The sequence below is a fragment of the Euprymna scolopes genome, chromosome 15 (genome assembly GCF_053919585.1).
Source record: "Euprymna scolopes isolate OS-2025 chromosome 15, ASM5391958v1, whole genome shotgun sequence".
Classification (NCBI taxonomy): domain Eukaryota; kingdom Metazoa; phylum Mollusca; class Cephalopoda; order Sepiida; family Sepiolidae; genus Euprymna; species Euprymna scolopes.
This window is the reverse complement of record NC_136496.1, coordinates 45,590,751-45,613,875: the sequence shown is the minus strand read 5'-3', so window position 1 is coordinate 45,613,875 and position 23,125 is coordinate 45,590,751. Positions and strand designations below refer to the sequence as shown.

The following is a 23,125-nucleotide window of genomic DNA, read 5'->3' as shown; positions in this document are numbered from 1 at the left end:
TTTTTTTTAATACCGTTGACATGTTTCCATGGTACCATACAGGTGACTACAGGAATTTAGTTCCTTTTGTCACCCCCACTCTTTCACCAGTCAGTTGAGGATGATCATCGACCTCGGAACCCTTCCACTGCCGGTGATAATTCTTGGCTATCTAAAGTTACTGGTATGAGAAGTGACCGAATTATCGGTTGATCGTCTAGTTATATATCCTGGACCAATTCGTTGTGTACCCTCTTAACGACGAACGTCGTCGAAAGAGAGCCGTAGATTTTTTTGTGTAGTAAAAGAAAAAAAAAACAGGATAAAACAATTCTGCACCAAATATATATTAACAAAAAAAAACAGTACAGTTCTTATAATTCTTTCAGAGTTCTGAAGGAAGCGATGTGTTATTAGAATAAGAATATGGTCAAAGGCATCAGCTTGTAACCTTGTGGAGTGTCGGTCTCTGGGTATCTGAAGAAATGTGTCAAGTCAAGAGCCAACTCTGCTTTGACTGTGTTCCTCTTTGCGCATCTCTTCTCCAAGAAATGCCTGCGCATTCTCCTTTTTTGTCCATCTGACTTGTTGATATATATATAAACAATTAAATCGCCCTCTGAACATCACGTGGATATTATTTCTTTTTTGTTTAGAAATTCAATTCTCAGTCCATAATCTAAATTATCATTTACAAAAATAACACAATGGCTCGCTTCAAAGATCTGATCGAACTCAAATAAACAGTTAGTAAATACAGTTTTTATTAACCTTTAACACACAGAGTTCTCAGGTTTCTTAAATAAACAACTTGATACCAAGTGGTTTTGCCTTTCTTCCTAACGGGGGGGGGGGATCCAACCTACCCACACCCTTACTTCGTTACATTACCTCCCCTACTTAAAAGAAACAATATTGAGATCAATATTTTTTCTAACCCACTTCTTGTTACTTGGCCTTAATACTAGGGAATCTCTGTGGTTTTACAATTCATAATATTTAGCTATTTGGTTGATAAAAGAAGAAAAATTTTAAAAGCTTTATCTTTCATGCACATGCAAAAAGTTTTCTTTCAGAGTTTGTGGTTTTTTTTTAAATCTGCTTTCAGTTCATTATGGCTTTAGAAGAGTCCAGAACCCTCATTATTATTATTATTTTTTATATTTTTTTTTTTTTACATATATATATATATATATATATATATATGTATATATATATATACGCATACATATATATATATTTGACGCATGCAATTATTTATTTGATAGTTCATTTTTCTCCGGATTTCATTCCATAGCTCTTTCTTGATTACCCGGCTTCAGTCTTCTTCACATATGTATCTCCAATGTTGGTAGGGTATTAGATGCGGGGTTTGTTGGTAGTCTTGGTTCCGTACCAGATTGATCAGGACTGGTGGCATTATCAAAAACCATGGTAGCGTTCCCCACTTCATGCTCATCCCTATTCATTTCAAACATTGAATGGGCTTTTCCTTTTAAGCGCTCTAATTGAGGGTTACCCTCATCCTCATCTACTTTATTAGCATCTTTTCTAGCCCTTGGGATGCTGTTGATGTGGCTTACTCTCCTTTTCCCATACACTAGAAAAGCTATTATCATCATCACGACCAAGATGATTATTGTGGGATATAACCATTTACTTACTTCTTCCCATCGCCATTTTTCTTGTTCGTTATTACTCTTCACTGTTCGTAACTCATCTACTAACTCGCTTATAGCGGTCTTTTCGACTGGTGGAAGAGGTGGAATTTTGTGAGCTTCTATCTTCGGAAATTCCTTAGTGATAGGGGTCCATACTTTCGACCACTTTACACGCGGTATTTTAATTAATGACAGAAATTCATTCTGGAGCTCAAACTTCTCTGTAAGTTTATAGGACGGCAAGATCTCCATAGTTGGGCCAAACGCTGCACAACTCATAGGTAAATCTATAATGGTCATAGGTGGATGAATAAGTATTTCACCTCGTTGTTGTCCCTTACAGACTTTCGTCAGCCTTTGCTTACTAGTTGAGACAACTGCCCAAACACCATCCGATAGATGTATAGCTTGGGGGGGAGTGTATCCACCGACACCTCTGCTCCACAGTATTTATTGATTCCCTCCTCATTACCTTACACTCGTCACACCGTATGAACCTTTTTGCCTTGCAACTCCGAATTAAGTGTTCTTCACTGCCGCACTTAAAACACTTAGGTTTCAACATACGGGCCCTCTTTGAATGTCCCGGGCAGCCACAGTTGAAACAGTGCACCCCGTCTCTGCACTGATAACTATAGTGCCCCTCTTTTCCGCAATTGTAGCATTTTAATTTTAAAGCCCCATCTATGCTTTTCCGAACATTCCTATCTCTCCTAGGGGTCACCCGCCCTTTCGCTACTGGGGCGACCCTAACTAGTTTAAAGATTTCTTTGTTGGAGTCTTCCTGGGTTTTAATTTGGTTCTGGGTGGATTGTTTCTGTCCTTAATCCTACATTCATGTGCCCTGTGCCCTTCTTTCTAGCAAACAAAGCACAATAGACCCCTCTTAAAGTTAGGATGGGGGTATGTATTTTCCCCCTACCCTTAAGTCCCGGTGTTCTGGATTCATGGCTTCTTCTTCCCAACTCTGAAGCTCAGGGCATTTTGCTCGGATGTGTCCTCGTCGACTGCATCCGTAGCAGACCTTATACCAGTCTGTTTTGTTCTCCTCCAATTTTCCTAATCTCTGGAGAAGAGCTTCAGCTCATCGAGCCTGTGCAAAGGCCTCCTCCAACGTGTTAGGTTCTGCTCTTGCCACGTCCTCATGCAACAGAGAATTACTCAAAGCGTCCGTGAAGAACTCTGCCAGCTGGGCCTGGGTAGCCGGATCATTTCTCCGATCTTGATCCGGGTAGGCTACGTTAGCAAGAACGCTCATGCGTCCCTCTAGGTGAGCAATAGATTCTCCATCCCTCTGCTTCACCCCTATCAGCGCCCGAGCTGCCTCTGTTCGGCTCGAGTGACTGCCGAAGTGCTGCTGGATGTCATGTTCAAACCTCTCCCAGTTGGTTTGGGATCTGTACTTATCCAAATACTCCCCCAATCCATTCTGAGGCAACGCCCTCGGTATAGTCATACGCCAGTAAGATCATATTGGCCCCGGCAGGTTATAGATGCATCCTTTCTTTTCTATTGCTTTGAGCCAGGGTCCCAACTCCACAGCCAAACCTGTGAACAGTAGAATTCTGGATCCCGTTACATTAAGTTTTGGTGTTAGCCGACCCCCCTCTTCAATCCCACGACCCAACTCCTCTGCAGCCTTAGTAGATTCCATATTAAAAAACAATTAAGCGCTCTTTGAAAAAGCCCACAAGAAGTCCAAAAACGAACAATGACAAAGCAAAAAGGAAGTGAAAAAAACGAAAATAGTGGTTTTCCTACCTGATCGCCAAGATATTCCTGGTTCTGCGCTGCTTTTTGTTGACTCGCTTGTTGGGAGGTCCCACCTGTTATAAACAGTAAACCTCCTGTTTTTTTTTGTTTGTTTTTTTTTTTGGTTAGCTAACACATCTTCTTCCTGATTTCGATAATCCTGGTAAATGGCTACCAAATGTCACCCCCACTCTTTCACCAGCCGGTTGAGGATAATTCTTGGCCATCTAAAGTTACTGGTATGGGGAAGTGACCGAATTATCGGTTGATCGTCTAGTTATATATCCTGGACCAATTTGTTGTGTACCCTCTTAACGACGAACGTCGTCGAAAGAGAGCCGTGGATTTTTTTGTGTAGTAAAAGAAAAAAAAAACAGGATAAAACGATTCTGCACCAAATATATATTAACAAAAAAAAACAGTACAGTTCTTATAATTCTTTCAGAGTCCTTAAGGAAGCGATGTGTTATTAGAATAAGAATATGGTCAAAGGCATCAGCTTGTAACCTTGTGGAGTGTCGGTCTCTGGGCATCTGAAGAAATGTGTCAAGTCAAGAGCCAACTCTGCTTTGACTGTGTTCCTCTTTGCGCATCTCTTCTCCAAGAAATGCCTGGGCATTCTCCTTTTTTGTCCATCTGACTTGTTGATATATATATAAACAATTAAATCGCCCTCTAAACATCACATGGATATTATTTCTTTTTTGTTTAGAAATTCAATTCTCAGTCCATAATCTAAATTATCATTTACAAAAATAACACAATGGCTCGCTTCAAAGATCTGATCGAACTCAAATAAACAATTAGTAAATACAGTGTTTGTTAACCTTTAACACACAGAGTTCTCAGGTTTCTTAAATAAACAACTTGATACCAAGTGGTTTTGCCTTTCTTCCTAACGGGGGGGGGGGCATCAACCTACCCACACCCTTACTTCGTTACACTTTTAAGTGACAGAGGGTTGGAGAGTATTTGGCCACCTAAACTCCAGTCTTGCCAACATAAATACCTTACCCTGCCTGCCATGATTAGTATGCACGAACTGACCAACACCGCAACCACCAAATTTTTTTGTTCATTCGTTCATTTTATTTGTGCATGGAAATCCTGACAGCAATTATCAAAGTTATATTTTAAGCAAATTTTTTGACAACCTCACCCCCACTCACAAAATAGGGTGTCTATTCCGAAAGCCATTCTTCTTGAGAGGTTGGGAGTATCTATTCTGAAAACCGTTCTTAATATAAGGAGGTTGGTGGTTGGCTACAACAACAACAACAACAACAACAGCCATACTTTAATTTTTTATGTGGGGAGGGGAGGTCCATGCTCCCACCGGGCAACGCCGTTTAACAGGTCCTGCTAGTATATTTATAAAATAATTATTAATTTACACCTATATATATTCTAGTGTTTTATGCTTACGCAATCATCAGTGTAGGTAACAATTCCTGCTAGTAATACAAAATGATTTTGAACACAAAAAAGTAAATACTATTACAAGCCTGTAAAAATCATGGATTATATAGAAAAATGCGAGCATGAAAAGAAATATGGTTAAGATTAAACTAGAAAAGTAAAAGGACTAGTTGTTAAAACTGAAAAAGAAAAAGACAAGGTATTCTAGTAAAAATATAATAAATTTATAACTTAAAATATTGCAGCATTAAGATTTTTTCAAAATTCAATTTAACATTCTATAATGAATTCTGAATGCTGTAATATAGAAAACGCAAATTCTTGAAAACGCCTTTGAATAGATGTGGTTGGGTTCTCTTCAATGCTACGCCTCACATCTTCAGTATTTTCAGGTGTACACACTGTGCAACCTCGTCCACATTGAATTATCATTTACAGAGCCTTGCTCTTGAAAACACGTCACTAAGTTCATGACTGCACATCTACTAGGAGGATGTCGGAAATTGAAATGGCACATATAATATCTTTGCGTTGCAACAATTAACCTTCCACCTTCAAAGTAAAATTTAATTATCTTCACTCATTTTTCTGTTGCAAACTTATCCATATCAAAAGTTTCCAAAGATTCTATTTTATAATTCTGAAAAGAGAAATCCAAATATATTAATAGAAAAAAGCTATTCAATTTTTAAAATGTAAAGTGACTTATGGGCCACTCTGTATATATATATATATATATATATATATATAAACTCAGAAGTAAAAGTGATGAAAAAAGGATAAAAAGTGTTCAATACATTAGTAGAGCGGAATGTTTTTTATTTTTAAACCTCAAGTAAGTTAATACTTGAGGTTTAAAAATAAATAAAAACATATATAGTATGTAATTAATTGGAATTTCTTTTTCATTTTATACATGTCATAGACACATTCCTAACTTTATAACGATAGAAACAAGTATTATTTTAATTGGAATTCATTATTGAGATGAGTATTATTTATTAATTTTTATTTATTCTGGACTAATTTTATTTATCGTCATGGGATAGGAACTCTGAATCTCCTGACTGCATTCACTGCAGGTGAGAATTGTCTGAGGATAGCGATTACCAGAGGCTTACTTGGCCAAAACGTGGTGAGACGACAACAACTACGAAACACAGTAATTGCAGTGGATGCAATCAGGAGATTCAAAGTTCCTATCCCATTGCGGTTACCACCTGATGAAGACCAGAGGAATAGTTGGCTGAAACGTTGTGAAACAACTAAGAAAAGGTGAGGATAATAGTCCGCAATAAATAAAAATTGATAGAAATAATGTTTTTACAAAAATGATATTCAATAAGTGGATTTCCTTTCTTGCTGCATCTTTTGTTTATTTCTATAAAAATGAAACAAAGAAACTTTCAAGTCTATAAGATATTTGACTTAATATTTCAGTTTTTAATTGTACAGCAACCCAAAAAATAATCTATATATTAATACAATAGCATGTGTGTTCTTTTCCGACAAATTTGATTGGTTGAGATTTAATTCCAGAATATACATTAATTACAGAATACACATGTACAAATGCTCAAGGCAGCATTCGATTAGCATTCTCTCCGCTGTATGTGTTTTTAATTCTATAAAATTTAGAGTTTTATCTTTCAAAAGTTGTTAAGAAATAATTGATTTTAAGTTATTCCGTAATAAAAAATGATAACACAACTTTCTCGGGCAGTGGGGACAAAAATTGAGCATTTATTTGTTTTTTTCATTGTTTATTTTTCTTTACATAAGAGAGAGAGAGAGAGAGAGACGCTGATGTCTTTGTTAATTAAAAATATTATCACTACTACTACTAATTGCTGTAACATATAAACAAAGCCCAGATGTATATGTTATGAAACCTCGAACTTAACCACATGTTATTAGCGAAACAAAACTGGGTTTGTTAGGTACGGGCAAAATGAATGGCGATGCTCAAAATGTATAAACATTTTGACCCCTCCCTTTACTTAAAAATCCACCAAAAATCAGAGAATTAACCAATTTTAATGAAATTTTCAGTATTTATCAAATAATGATCGGGGAATATAATGAACTCATTTTTATTTAAATCTGAGTGGAAATGTATTATTTTATTTAAACAAAAAATACATTTATTAAAGTTATGATTTTCAGTAGTAAATAAAAACGCAAGAATTTATTTTTGCTTTTTTTATATAAATAAAGCATCGTAATTTGTAACAATAAAAAAAATAAATAAAATAATTTTTACAGGAACATTACGAAAAAAGCTCTAAAGTCCATATTAATGAATTTGATATAACTCGGAGAAAAATGAATTTCTTTAACTACCGATATTACCATTGAAATAAGCATTGTTTATTTAATATTTTCACACAAAAAAGTTATTTTCTGTATCACTAGGGACTGCCAAAAATCACCACAGAATTACCCCACCCTATATGTAACACGATGTAACTTTATTATAAATTAATATTATCAGTATAACTTTTGTACCATTTGTAAAAGAAGGGCAAAATAAACCAGTAATAATTAAAAAAAATTTCTTTCATCAAACGAAAATAATGAAATTTCGAGACGAAAATCGTGTTTTTATAATTGGCGCTTTAAAATAATGTTCCCATGTAGTAAACATTCCGAACGTGAAAACATACTCGTATTTAATAAATCTAACAAAAATCAACTAATGGTCAGATTTTCGTGAAATTTTCGATACTTATATATTTTAGAATAAAATTACATATAAAATGCAGTTTTCGTAAAATATACGAGGGGAAATATGTTTTTAGTGCGTGCCCCCCCCCCCCCGTATTTATTTTTTCGAAATTCAAACAAAATTTATTTAAATCTATCGAAATTTCTATTTATTATGAAACATAAGAGTTCAAATAAGTAAAAAAAACATTTATTTTTTTAAATTTAAATACACATATTGGACAAAAATTTACCTTGAAGTTGCAATTTAAAAATTGATATAAACTTGATATTATTGTTTTTTTTAAATAGCGTTTTTTCAAATTATTATATACTATAATCAGTTGAATTGCCAAGAAAAAGAAACTTCGTAAACATTAATTAATTTTTAAAACGATTAAAATTCCATTATTTCAAAATGTTCTGTTACAACATAGATTTTTAATTAATTGTATTCAAATTTTTTTTTAAATATTAAGTTTTAATATAAACATGACTCTTGTCAGCTATTTTATTGCCAGATTAAAACCAATTTGAAAATATTATTGCACAATATTAAGCATTTTGTATGCCCCCCCCTCATATTTTGTTTGTCTCTTTGTACTGAACAAAATATGGAACCCCATAGGTAACCAAATGAACATTCAGTAAAACCGTATTTCATATTTAATATACAAATATTTATAATATTATTAATCATTAAACTGTGTAAATCTTAAAACCTAACAAAATTATAACAAAGATTAATTATCAATTGCAGTTTGAAGATAAACAAAGGTTTTAAAAAATCATTAAGTCACTTCTGCTTTTCCATAGTTCGTATAGTTAACACAAATCTGACGTCACGGAAACATGCTTCCAATTTTCACAATCGTTTAGAAGTCCCTATATATCACATTTATATTTTTTTTTCTTCCGAGTGTCTGTTGTTTAATTATTATGCCTTTCCATTTCTTGTAATAAATAATTTTACTAAGAATTCTTCATCAGTTTTGGTTTCTGTTTCGATTATAGCTGAAAGAACTCAAGTTATATATACATACACTCTTTTTTTCTTCATAAGTTTTGGTTTCGGTTTCAATTCAAGCTGATGCACTCAAGCCATATGGATATATTTTTTTTTTGAAATCACAGATTTATAATATATAAGAATGGATCGAAAATTGACTCTTATAGTAATATATACAAAATCTGCATAAATTAAAATGTCATATTTAAACATATTTTACGACCAGGTTATGCCGGGCGTCCCTACTAGCTTAGATATATACTTTTGCAGTTTTAACAAAAGAACTGCAATAATATCAGGGTGTCTCCATTTATGCGGAACATCCACAAAAATGCCAACATCAATAAATTACACATGAAAGAGTCCACTGTGGAATTTCCATAGGTCCCGCTAGTAAAAGAAATTAATCTTTTAATGAAATTTAAAAAATTTTAGTCATTTATCTTCAAAAATGTCTTATATTCCACTATGTTCCCGCTTATTAATGGCAGTTATAAAATTATAAGGGTAGGAGTGGGGGGGGATCATATTATTCCTTCTTCTTTAGCTGGACACATACATACTAACAACGCTTTTTATGTATAGATTCCTCAAGGAATGAGTCAGCATATTTTTTTCTAAATTAGTGAATAAAATGATTGAAAAGTCGACCTTCCCCCTTCCACTGAAGAAACTTAGCTCAGTTGAACCTCAAAAAATAAATAATTTTTTTCTAAATTTCATATTATTCATCTGGGGCAATGCAAATAAAAAATATACCAACTTTGTGGTTCTTTGGTTTTTAGTTTTTACTTTTAGCTGAACATACACACAGACAACTGCAATTTATGTAGTAAAATTGCCAACCACAGCTCATAAGATTAAAATTTAACAATGTTATTAAGGATGGGTATCTGTTATTACTTTCATTTTTAAAAGTGGATTACATTGCAGCAGGATGTCATCAGTTAACATCATTTTTGAGACTGTAATTATTTCACAAATGTTTTAATTGTAATTTATGCACAATAGACTTTTATGATTGTGCTAATTCATTTTATTTTAAAAATAGCTTGAAAAGTAAATAGTGTCTTACATAAAATGTGATGTCAACGTGGTGTAAATTTTTGTGGAGATTTCCATAACAAGTCAAGTTTTTATGTAGTGGCGGTTTTGAATTTAGACTTAGCATCTTTCTTTATGACTGGCTGTTAACCAAGATTATTATTTTTTATTTTATTTTTGTAAACTTATTCATCCCAAACAAGGAATAGTGCCATGGAAGCATAAGCAGCAACTGTGATAGAGGCTAGACTTATAGGAGGCAACTTGGGCGAGGAGTTAGGCAGCAAGATCTTTGTTCACATTACATTTAAATATCTGCATGTTGTTATAGTGAGGGAAATAACCTGGCATCAAAATCAAAATGAGATAACGCTTTCAACGAGGAAGAAATAATGAAACAATATTTAAAGTTACCATATAAAACAATTCACAATATAAAAAATTTTTTCTTTTCTGACGAAAATATAATGAAACAATTGTTAGATTTTTTTATGAGAAAGTTAATTTCCTTTTGTATCAATAATTTTTTTTTTTTATGTATATACTAGTACAGCTTTTCAACCAGACTGGTGAAGGTTAGTTTAGAGTTCAGTTAGGGTTAGGTTTAGAATTAGAGTTAGGTTAAGGTAAGTTTGAAGTTAGGGTTAGGTAAGAGTTAGGGTAGGGTTAGGTGTAGTGTTAGGTTTAAAGTTGGGTTAAGTTAGGATTAGTTTAGAATTAGTTTAGAATTAGGCTAGGGTTAGGTTTAATTTTAAGTTTTAGTAAGGATAAGTTTGGGTTAAATTTGAGTTCAGTTAGGTTAGGGTTTGGTTTACAGTTAGGTTAAGATTCGGTTTAGAGTTATGTTATGGTTGGGTTAGAGAAAATATATAGTGTGAAAAAGAAAATAAAACAGTTCTTACACTGTTTGGGAGACCGAATTATCTATCCTAAAACTCTAAAATTAGTATAATAACTTTTTTTTAACTTAATGAATTTAATGATTTACCTAATTCATGATTGAATATTGTTATCTGCTGCAATTTGATTGGATATCAGTTCAGTATCTTCTAGTTTTTTTACATAAAATGCTGAAAGATCCTGACGAAAAGTTGGATCACAAATTGGTCCAATATAATAGATTTTGTGTTAAATTAAAATGAATGCCATTGACTAATCATAATTAATGTGTAATTGAGGAGACAATGCATAGATAAGATTGTTAATTTTACGCAATGTTTATTCTTGTCATGTGACTATTTAAGCATCTCAACAACTTGCGTGAGAAATGCTTCAAAACCCTAAGCAATATCAAAAATGCCTTAAGTGACTTCATCGCCACCAGAATGCAACATTTTGATGTTACTGGCATAAATAAACTTGTTCTGCATTGGTAAAAGTGTGTTTCTTCTGATGGTGCTTATTTTGATCAATAAATTTTTGTTTGAGCCGAGATATGTTCATCTGAATTTAAAAGTTAAAAACTGAAAGGATTTTCTTATAAACCTGATATTATCCAATCAAAATTTTTGGGTAAATAGTTCTTATAACCAGCCTAATTTCTATATAGTATAAATGAATGCTTTCAGTCAAATAAATCTTTGAAAATATTGTTTTATATATTTAGTATCAAATGATATTGTATTTACAAAAGATTTTGGATAATAAATTATACAAAAAAATGTGGACATCAATGAGACAACATTTCTATCTTTGTAAGGCAAACATTTCAGAATCTTTTCAATTATTTATTGTTATCTATTAGGCGCCGGGAAATTGATTTACCTGAGAAAACACTTGAAGAACTTGAAAATAAAGTGACAATTACTGGAGAAGAAGGATTGGACAAAATGTTGGAAGTGTTTGATTATTTTTTACCAATTATAAGGTAAATTTTTTTTTGTTTTTTTTAAACAGTGAAGCTTTAGAATCAAGTTTACGTTGTGGGTTGATTTATTTCAAAAGTGTTTTTTGTGTTTTATTTGGATTATTCAATTGACTCCTCTCATCTTGGATGTTACTCTCCCAATGTTTCAGCCGAAGTAACCGACAACTTTCTTTAAGTGCATCTTGTCAACTATGGAATCTGTACAGCATTTGCAATGGAACACTTTATTTAATCCATGGGAGTAGGCTGCTCTCCTTTCGTCAGCCATGTCTAAGTAGAAGTTTAAAGTAATTCTTAATTATATTCTTTATATCACCTGTTCTGAAAATCTAACCTTTAACTTTCAAAAGATGGTCAATTGGAATTAATACTTAGCATTCTAATCCAATGCACCAGGGGTTCGTGTGGTCTTGAAAATGATCAAAAAGTTACAGCAGCCATAATAATAACAGCCAAAAAAAAAATTCCCAATTTATTTTTTGTATTCTAAATTTCTTATTAAAAATATTCAAAATATTTACATACCTTTTTTGTTAAAATATGAACTTTTGTGGGGAAATCACATACAAATAAGTTTGTTGTCCATGCATATCAATACAGCAATGATTTTCTTAGTTTTGACTAATTTTTCTGCACATTTCATTCAAAGTAATAATTTCTGGACAAATTCTTGATCTTATTATAATTGTCTTTTTCTTTCTATAAAGTTGAATGTGATATTATTTGCAGAGGAGATCAAAAGGCATTGGAACAAATTGTGGCAGAATTCTGTGAAGATTGTGCCAAACAAAAGATCTATTATGCTGAAGTTCGCATGGCACCACATATCCTTGTAGATCCAGATTCGGAGACAGAGCGTTGCCGGCAAGTGCGTGATATTGTTAGAATTACAACTGATGCACTCAAAGAAGGTTGCAAGAAACACAATATTAAAGTGAGGTTGATACTTTGCTGCATGCGTGATCAGCCAGGTGAGAGATTTTCAACTCATATTAAAATACTTACAAATTGGCATTGTCAGTTAATAGAATTAATAAAATAGGAGATTATAAATTCTTTGAAATGGATTCATTTTTGAAACAAAAGAAGTTTAAATCGAAATAAAACAAATTTGTTGCGCCCAGATTTTAAATAGTCAACAACAATATGTGACTCAGTTTTTCCCAAATTTTATTTTCATACATTTTTAAATATTCAAATAAAGACCACATTATTTTGATGTTTTTTTTTACATAGGCGTCACCACTTATCAAGGCCGATAGGCCACTCAAGGATAAGGGTTAAAGAGTGTAGAGTAGTCAAAAGGACAATATAATAATCGATAGTAATGGAAGTTCAGTAAATTTGTTAACTTAAGTGGAACAGCTCATCAGAAACTTGTTCACGTTGGACTTGAAGACAACCATATTATAGACAGCTGGAAAGCAGGAAAACGGAAGACAATTCCACAGGCGTGCAGTTCTAAGAAAGAAGCTTTGATCATGGAATCTATGTTTAGGTTTAGGCACAGATAAAGAGTGGGTAAAATTATTGATAATGTTTTCAGCTAGTCTAGTGTTTCTTGTGAAAGTTTGGCGAGGGGAGACCATAGATTGAAGCTCAGTCGAACACTTTCCATAAAAATAACGATAAAGCAGAGACAAACTCGCAACATCTCTTCTGTGAGATAGAGGTTGCAGGGAAGAGAAAAGGACATCTCCCACCAGGCCACAAAGTCTATTTTGAACCCTATCAAGGCAGAACAAGTCTTTTCTAGCAGCTTCTGCCCATATGTGGCAACAGTATTCCATCCTTGGATGTATCTGTCTCTTATATAGATAGAGAATTGCATCAGCAGTGAGATATCTACTGGATCGATAGAAGGATCCGACCATTTGTCCAGCAGCCTTGGCAACAGATTTGATGTATGTATTCCATTTATGTTCGACTAATCCACTGAAAACATTCCAAAATCTAGATGATGCAATATAATTTTTATAGTTCCATATCCAATCAAAATTTTTGGGTAAATAGTTTATAATGTGAAAATCTAGAGTGAAAGAATACAATCAATTTCATCTATTATATCTCAACCATGACGCGTTAGTTTTTTTTTTATTTCTTATAAATATCAAATATCAAAAGTAGGTTATAAAACAATTGACCTACTTTTGTTATTAGATTTAAAACAAACAATTTTTGGTAAAAAAATGTCATTGAAAGAAAAGAAAAAAATGAATAAACAGAAAAATTAAACTGACTTTCCTATCTTGATAGAGCATAAAACAAACTTTGAAATCTAGTGGGCATGCCCTCTTCTTTTCCCTACAGCCTCACTGCTTACTTTTCATGGTAGCTGCTCGACTGAGCTCCAAACTCGTCTAGCTACAACTACTGTAAGTAGTTTTTTTTTCTTCCTCAGTGTACTTAAAACTACACAGAATATCCATGAGCAAAGTTTGTTTCCTAGAACTACCAATCTGTGGAACACCATACCATAAGGTTGCTTCCCAACTGACTATAACATGATCTTTTTAAGGTCCAATATTATTTTTGTTAAAACCATCTTAAATAATCAAATTTCAATCCTCACGATGTCTCACCATCCAACTGACAAACTTTAACTATTGTCCATGAATGGCTTTTTGGCTTTAATAAGCGATGACTCATTATTATAGGAAAGAAAAAGATTCAAAAAAGCAAAAACAATAAAGAAAAACTGTTTATAGAATAAAAAGATGTAAAATTCCCAGAAAGTTACAAACAATGGCAAAATGATGTAAAGATATAAAATAGTACTGTTTCTTTTTATTATGATGATGCAAGGTAAGAGATATAAATAAACCCGTGCATAACAATATAATAACTATACGCTAAGGCATTTCATGTTCGGATGTACATTATCACATATCACACAACATTTAAAAAAAAATGATCTTCTGATGTGACTAAGTTTTAAAAAATTCTACTTCAGCCATTTTAAAATGAATTGTTCCAAAACCAAACTGTCATGATATCAACTAAAGCAGTTTTAAATAAATACATTTTGGATATGTTTCAAAAAATGACATTCATTTCATTGAAGAATGATTAGCTGACAATTATTTTTGCAGTAACAGGACAGAAAATATTTGTTGTTTTAAAAAGAATTAATTTGATACAATTTTAAATAAATAAATAAATCAGACATATTCTATTTATTGGTCCTCCAATTTATCGGAGAGCGACCTATGTTTTCAGTCGCGTCCGTGCATCCGTAAGTCCGAATGATTTCCAGATAATCATCCATTAGTTTTTACTGAAATTTTGCCACAAATTATGTCATTAAATAGATGTGCACAGTAAAAAATTTTTTTTGCAAAAATTCCCGTTGGGCTCAAAAAAAGTCAAAAATGGCCAAAAATGACACATTTTGCCCCATAACTTTTGATTCATCATTTTTCTGAAACTTGGCCAAAATATGGAGCCCATTGTTCTTAATATAAATTCAGTATGGGTCACCTTGGCAAAATTTTGGTTCACGTCCCCGGGGACTTATAATGCTTGTGGCTCTTTTTTCATATTTCTCAACAAAAACTTGATATTTCTGACTATATAGTGATTTTTCAGAGTGGTCAACTTAAATATACATGTGTTAAGGCCTGAAACTGCACTTTTCCATTTACACTGGGATTTGGCATATTCAGGGGCTAAAAAGAGGTCAAAAATGCCCCAAAATGACACTTTTTCCCCCATAACATTTGATCCATCCATTAGATTTTCCTGAAACTTGGCCAAAATGTGGAGGTCATTGTTCTTAATATTAATTCAGTATAGGTGACTCTGGCGAAATTCTGGTTCGCATCCCTCTGTGACTTTTAATGATTAAAAAAACATGCCTTTTTGGAGCTCTTTTTTCATATTACTCAAAAACTTGATATTTATGTCTAAATAGTAGTTTTCCATGTTTGTCCATTTTTCACTAGGATTCGGCATTCCCAGGAGCTCAAATGGGGTCATAAATGCCTTAAAATTGCAAAAATGACTTTTTACCCCATAACTTTTGCCCCATGCATTAGATTTTTCTGAAACTTGGTGAAAATGTGACGGCAACGTTGGCCCTTCTCACTTCTCACATTCATCATTTCTTCACTATTTTTTGTGGCATCATCTCGCATGCAGCACCAAAGGGGGACCACACACATGCGGCTTGTTTATATAAAAAAAATAGCTGATCATGTATATTTTTTTCAGGAGAAGAAAGCCATTTTTCTTGACATAATTTCAAAAGAAATATAGTAAACTGTAAATTATACAGATTGATGTAGAAAACATTGGAATTTCCAAGGGTCCCACTATTAAGAACATTATGTATATATATATATATATATATATATATATATATATATATATAGATAGATAGATAGATTATGTTGTATTTTGTTTTGATTTTTAATTAATACATTTTGTACTTGCCTTGTTACTTTTTATGTATTCTTTTTCTCTTACTTTTTTAGAGAAATTCTTATTCTTTACTTATTTTTTTTCATATGATAAATCCTTCCACATCAAAAGTAAAACTGAAGAAAACATTTTCTCACTTTTTTAGCATTCAATTTATTAAATCTTTAGAAACTTTTGCATAAAGACAAACAGTTTTATAATTTTTCTGTTATTGCCAAACACTAAAAACTGTCATTTAACTGTTGGTATAAAATAAACATGATTGATTAAAATGCTTAAAATATTCCAATTATTCTATATAATTTATTCGTGACATGAGTATTTATTTTTGATGTCAGAAAATGCATATGAAGTTCTTCTGCTGAGTGATGAATTCCGTAAAGATTATGTGGTAGGAATCGATATTGCTGGAGCTGAATTCATCACAGATGCAGAAAGTCCACTAAAAACGGTCTTCCAGGTAAAATCAGTTTCATCATCATTTATCTTTTTTCTTTTCAATTGAATCTTTTTTCTTTTCAACTGAATCGTTTTTCTTTCAATTTAACAAAATGATTGAGTGAAGACATGGAAACTTTTCTCAATGAATGAAAGAATATTCTGTGACATTAGTGAAAATGTAAACGGTTAATAGAAATTAGTGAAAATGTAAACGGTTAATAGAAATTAGTGAAAATGTAAACGGTTAATAGAAATTAGTGAAAATGTAAACGGTTAATAGAAATTAGTGAAAATGTAAACGGTTAATAGAAATTAGTGAACATGTAAACGGTTAATAGAAATTAGTGAAAATGTAAACGGTTAATAGAAATTAGTGAAAATGTAAACGGTTAATAGAAATTAGTGAACATGTAAACGGTTAATAGAAATTGCAACGTGAACTACTACATTACCGATTCTGTGTCTTCACAGTACATCACATGTGTATGTGTACTAGGAGAATACTCGTCCCAGAATAGGTAAAATTAATCCTCCCAAACAGAACAGCTTTGCATCATTTTCACCTGTCATTACAAAGATATAAAAGGTACTAACCCTTGTATTTGGAATCCTTATTCAAAGTTTGATCAAAATCTATTATTTAATTTGGATTCTAGAAATATCTAAAATTTAAGACTTTAAATTTAAGATAAGAAATATTAAAAAATTCATGGAATCTTCCTTAGTTGGTGTCTAATGGCTATTGATTAAATTCAATGCAAATCTGAAATATTATTAAGATACTGAATTTTCAAATGGGAGGCAGTGCCTATAATCTGTTCCTGAAATCCCTTTAAAAAAACTTATAAGTGGACTGTACTTGTAGTACATGCTTTATTATACTGACAACAACAGAGTACTCTAGAGTATTTTTTTAACTCATGATAATAATTTTCATTCACTACAATCTTGTAAACCGTTTCTATGTTAGTATATTTCTTCTAATATTCACAATTTTTATGGGCGTTAGGGTTAGTGAAATGGTTTCTTAAACATGTATTATTCTCTTACTCAACTTTCACTGTAGGTTTATTTATTCACTAGAAATATATTGTTAAATTATCTAAAAAAATCCAAACAAAATTGATCTTTCAGGAAGCTCGTACCATTGGAATCCACCGTACAGCACATGCTGGGGAAGTCGGAACTGCAGCTAATATTATTGAGGTAAGGTTAAAAAAATGGATTTTAGTAATTTGTCTCTATTTTAAATTATTTTTCTAAACAGAAATAGTTTTCATTTGCAAGCATTCTTTCATGTTTTGACAAAGTACAACCCTTTTCTCATTGAAGAGATGTTGCTAGTCTCTTTCTACTCATTATTTCCATGGAAGTTGCTCAACTGAGCTCCAGGTTTTCGTTCATCCTTGTTAGACATTTGTAGCAAGAACTCGTCTTTTTTCCACAATGAAATAAAACCTTTTTTTTTCTCTCTTCATGTGCCCAGCATCAGGTAGGATTTCCATCGACAGAGCATCATTGCAATGGTTTCCCAGCTATGGGATATACTGCTTGCTTTCATGCTGATTAAGACATAGTCATCTTCAAATTTAATATCAACAAATTACATTTATGATAAAAATAACCAGATACAACTCATGATTAATGTTAGTATTCCCATAGTGTTATATTTATTTTTTGAAATTCATTGTTTCTTAATTTGTGTATTCATTATTTTGCGGGACTGTTATCCTCATCTTCATAGTTGTTGTTCCACCACGTTTCAGCCAACTCATCCTCTGACCTTCTTCAGGTGATTAACCACAACAGGATAGAAATGCTTAGTTTTGCAACTGTATCCCCAGTAATTCGGGGTCTGTAGCACAGTGGATAGAGATACAGTTCCAGGTGAGCATTGTTTGAAGATAATGGTTTCAATCCTATCCAAGTAGGCTAGAGGATTACTTGGCCAAAATGTGGTGAGACAACAACTATAGAAGGCAATAATTACTTGAGATACAGTTATAAGACTCAGCATGTCGTGGTTAATCATCTGAAGAAGGCCACAGGATGAGTTGGCCGAAACATGGTGAAACAATAACAACTATGAAGATGAGAATAACAGTCACATAATGTTATTCATCTTTTCGCTAGTAATCATCTCCATCTTATTAAACCTTCTCCTCGATAAGCTGTGATACTGATAGTAAAAAAAAAGTGTACGATAAAGATCGTTTTTTTTTTTTTTTTTGTTCCAAACAAATTTAAAACCAAACAGAAAATTTTTCAGGACAATTTTCAATTCACAATTTCTGGTCAATTTAGCAATTTACATTTTTTTTTAATTTTCCGGTTTTTAAAATTTTGATTGTTAATTTTTGTTTTCCTGTTGAGGAAGATGATTTACATTTGTTACAATTCATTTGTTGCAGGCATTGGATGAATTGCATGTTGAACGTATTGGTCATGGTTACCATGTGTTGGAAGATGAGAAACTTTATGATCGAATTAAGGAAGACAAAGTCCATCTTGAAGTGTGTCCTGCCTCCAGTTTTAAAACAAAAGCTTACAAAGGAGAGATCAAGGATCATCCAGTGAAGAGGTAAGAGTTTCGGTAAATATTTGGGACTTTTCGAAACCTTTTAGAATGTTACTCCAAATGTTTTTTGTTTTCTTTTTCATGGTCCAAAATCATTAATTAGTTTCATATGAATCTGTATTGGATACAACTTTTTTGATCTGTGAATTCTGTTGTTTGTTTTGGTTTTCATTAATTTTTTCTAGAATTATTTACGTACAGAAGGACTAGATGAAGGTTACCAAAGTTGTGCTATAGAACGAACTGGGTTTGAACTTGGCACACCCAGATCATTAACCACATCAATATCCACTTTATCATCTCTTTAAAATACATTGAATCAGAATACAATATTGTCTTAGTAGTGAACAGCATAATTAGATCGCAGGGATATAGTCAGTACTTCCTAACTTCCGGTGTAGCACTACTGAAAGTTGTGACAAAGTAAATAAGCTCCTTCACTTTTATTGTTCTTCAGTATTTCTATTATGAAGCGATTTATTGAAATAATATATGAGAAAAAGACATTATTGAAAAATATACAATAAAAATTAACAAAATTATAAAAAGATAAAAATAATACAATTAGTCTTTATTTGCACTTTTAATAACAAAATTTAAAAAATAAAAGTTTTTATTTTATTTGAAATTTTATAAGAAATATGTTCATGAAATTATAAAGATAGGCTTTTTGTTCTTTCATAAATATATTTATTATATATATATATATATATATAAATTCAAATAAAAAAATTTTATTTATGAAAGTATAAAAATAAAATTATTGAAATCAAAATAACAAAATTTCAAATATGATATGATAAACATATCCAACATATAATATTCTCAAAATAGTTTTAAAAGATTTTAAAGTGTTTTCAATAATAAAAAAAAATAAATAAATAAAACTAATTTCAATAATTCTTAATTAAAATAAGCCCCAAAAAACTTTTTAATGATTATTAAAAAAAAAAGATCGGAAAAACGTAATAAAAAACGAATACATGCACTGAGGAGATATAGGTGTGAGAGAAAAAAGCGAAGGAACTGATTTACCTTGTCATCACTTCCGGTATTAGCCATGCCAGAAATTAGGAAGTGTATTAGTCACGACTTTAATAACTAATCTATTCTTGGACGGATGACTTCAATGTAATGCAAAGAGCAAATGATGAGTACGAGGAGGGTTATCTCAAAATCTATACCACACTCTTTACTGCCATCATTCTGTTTTTAGTATCCATTAGTCAGTTCTTGTTTACTCATGAAAATTTAGAAGATAAAAACATCAGAACTAGAAATGAAGTCAGAATTTTAAAACTATGAAGATTACAAGCGTTAAAAGCTATCAGTCGAAGCTCTGCTATGTCTGAAGATACTCTCACTCACATTTTAAAAAAAGAGATGCTCCAGCTCCTTTTAAAAACCAATAGCTGTTTTTCAGCACTCCATATTGAAAATGTACCTTCTTTTATAAACGTTCAATTTTGCTAACAGTCAAAGTAAAGGCATGCACATCAAAAGATCTCATCAATATAAGTGAGAATATCACGTTAAAATAATATTTATATATTTAATATAAGATTCTTTTTAGATATGAATCTTTTGAAATTTTATATTTGAATACTTATTTTCAATTTTTGCTTATTTAAAACAAACTTGCCTATTTGAAACATTTTAAACAATATTACCTATTTGCGACATTTAAAAACCACATTGCCTATTTGCAACATTTTGAACAACATTGCCTATTTGCAACATTTTGAACAACATTGCTTATTTGCAACATTTTGAACAACATTGCCTATTTGCAACATTTTGAACAACATTGATTATTTGCAACATTTTGAACAACATTGCTTATTTGCAACATTTTGAACAACATTGATTAATTGCAACATTTTGAACAACATTGCTTATTTGCAACATTTTGAACAACATTGCTTATTTGCAACATTTTGAACAACATTGCTTATTTGCAACATTTTGAACAACATTGATTAATTGCAACATTTTGAACAACATTGCTTATTTGCAACATTTTGAACAACATTGCTTATTTGCAACATTTTGAACAACATTGCTTATTTGCAACATTTTGAACAACATTGCTTAATTGCAACATTTTGAACAACATTGATTATTTGCAACATTTTGAACAACATTGATTAATTGCAACATTTTGAACAACATTGCTTATTTGCAACATTTTGAACAACATTGCTTATTTGCAACATTTTGAGCAACATTGATTATTTGCAACATTTAAAACGATATTGCCTATTTGCGATATTTAAAATGACTTTACCTATTTGCTACATTTAAAACAATATTACCTATTTGCAATATTTAAAACAACATTAATTATTTGAAACATTTTAAAGTAGCATAGCTTACTTGCAACATTTTAAAATAACATAGCTTATTTGCAACATTTTAAAATAACATAGCTTATTTGCAACATTTTAAAATAACATATCTTACTTGCAACATTTTAAAATAACATAGCTTACTTGCATCATTTTAAAATAACATATCTTATTTGCAACATTTTAAAATAACATATCTTACTTGCAACATTTTAATATAACATAGCTTATTTGCAACATTTTAAAATGACATAGCTTACTTGCATCATTTTAAAATTACATAGCTTATTTGCAAGATTTTACTGGTGATAAATTACAATTAGCATAAAAAATGCAATGAAAAGTCTTTTAATTAAACATTTTTTATTTTGTTTAGAAATTCATGTTTAAAATAGTAAAAAATTAAATGAGAGTCAGCAAGATAAATGCAAAAAACATTTCTTTTATTAAAGATTTATTTTTAATTTTAAAAGTGTATGCAAAAGTAATTTGCCAATAATTAAAAAAAACATTTAGTATATTTAATCAGCAATAAAAAAAATGTTATGTCAAATCTTTCTATAGAGTGACTGATGCATTGGAAAGGAATTTTTTCACACTATTTCCTGTCTTCCAAGGAAAATGGTGTATTACAAATGTAGCACCTAGTTGGTAAATCGTTTTTAATTTTGTATAACATTCTGAGAAATTCAAATTTTTCAGTTTTTATGTCTAATTTTTATGTGTAACTCTCACTCTTTCATGTTTACTACAAAAAAAAAATTCAGTGTGTAGCTCAAAGTTGCTTTTCATTTTGATTTTTAATGCTTTTTTAAAATAATTTTGGAGCACAGAACAGTGCTAGAACCATGCTCTTTTATCTCAAATGGAACTGCTCATGCTTCACTCTGGCTAAACATAAAATGGAGTCCTCATCTCCTTTACTCCAGCAAAAATCAAAAAAATCTTTTTAATAAGATTCCATGTTAATATATCTTTACAGTCTTTATTGATATTCTACTGATGATAGCTGCCAATGTCAAGTTGTAGCAATTGCCAACCATTTCTTATTAACAAATCTCTTTACTGTGTCCAATTGTTAGTTTGTAGAGAGATGCAACATTTAATGGTTTTATTCGCTAAGGTTTACTATTAAAATAAATGTTTGGAAGGAACTATATTTTACAGCATTTTACAAAATAATAGATTATTTTCTTAAAACAAATGTTTGTTTTTGGATGTTGGATGATATAAAATGTCAATTTTGGTCCAAATAAAAAAGAACTTTCTGATAATAATTAAGATCAGATTGACAATTGATTTTCCTTAAAAAGGGTATTTTATTTGATCTTGCCTATAGCCATATTGGAATGTGACAATACAGACTGACATTGGTTTCAAATAAATAATAAAACACATGACCCAAAAATATATTTACTAAACTGGTCGGGAGCTTTCCAATGCTGTGTTTGAACACTTGAACCAGTGAAGTTAAGATGAGCATCACATATGCAGAAATGATTATATTCATCAGTCATGATTGTTTCATGTTATCCTAATTTCAATCGAAATATTCTTTGTGTCTTCTTTCAACTGATGTCTAAATTTCATTGACAGATAATTTCTTTGCTTACAAAAATCCAAATCATCATCTTTTATGTAATTTTTTTTTTATTATTGTATCTATAAATCTCTTTCTATAAAGTTAAGGTGATAAGGAACTAATGTAAATTTATAGAAACTGATTTCCTCACTTGATTTTGACAAATTATTTTATCAGCATTTAAAAAAAATATATAGTTTTAGATAATCTTTTCTAGGTAGGAGATAGAAAATAGTTATCTGATTGCTCAACAGAGTAGAAGTATTTTTAATGACTGCCTTTGCAACCAGATTTAATCTTTAAACATTTTTGAGTTG

The 23,125-nt window shown here is 31.4% G+C and overlaps 1 protein-coding gene across 6 annotated transcripts in view; it reads left to right on the top strand.

Annotated features, from left to right (window-relative positions):
- The window catches only part of LOC145293808 (adenosine deaminase-like), a 130,335-nt gene that overhangs the window by 76,495 nt on the left and 30,715 nt on the right, over window positions 1–23,125 (top strand). For 5 of the 6 annotated variants that reach the window (XM_080140387.1, XM_080140391.1, XM_080140392.1 and 2 more), the window contains 5 exons: window positions 11,315–11,437; window positions 12,167–12,408; window positions 16,198–16,319; window positions 17,435–17,506; window positions 18,712–18,881. In XM_080140387.1, coding sequence (XP_079996513.1) covers window positions 11,315–11,437; window positions 12,167–12,408; window positions 16,198–16,319; window positions 17,435–17,506; window positions 18,712–18,881 — 729 coding nt within the window. The remainder of the gene's footprint in view (window positions 1–11,314; window positions 11,438–12,166; window positions 12,409–16,197; window positions 16,320–17,434; window positions 17,507–18,711; window positions 18,882–23,125) is intronic. The other variant, XM_080140393.1, reaches the window with a different exon arrangement.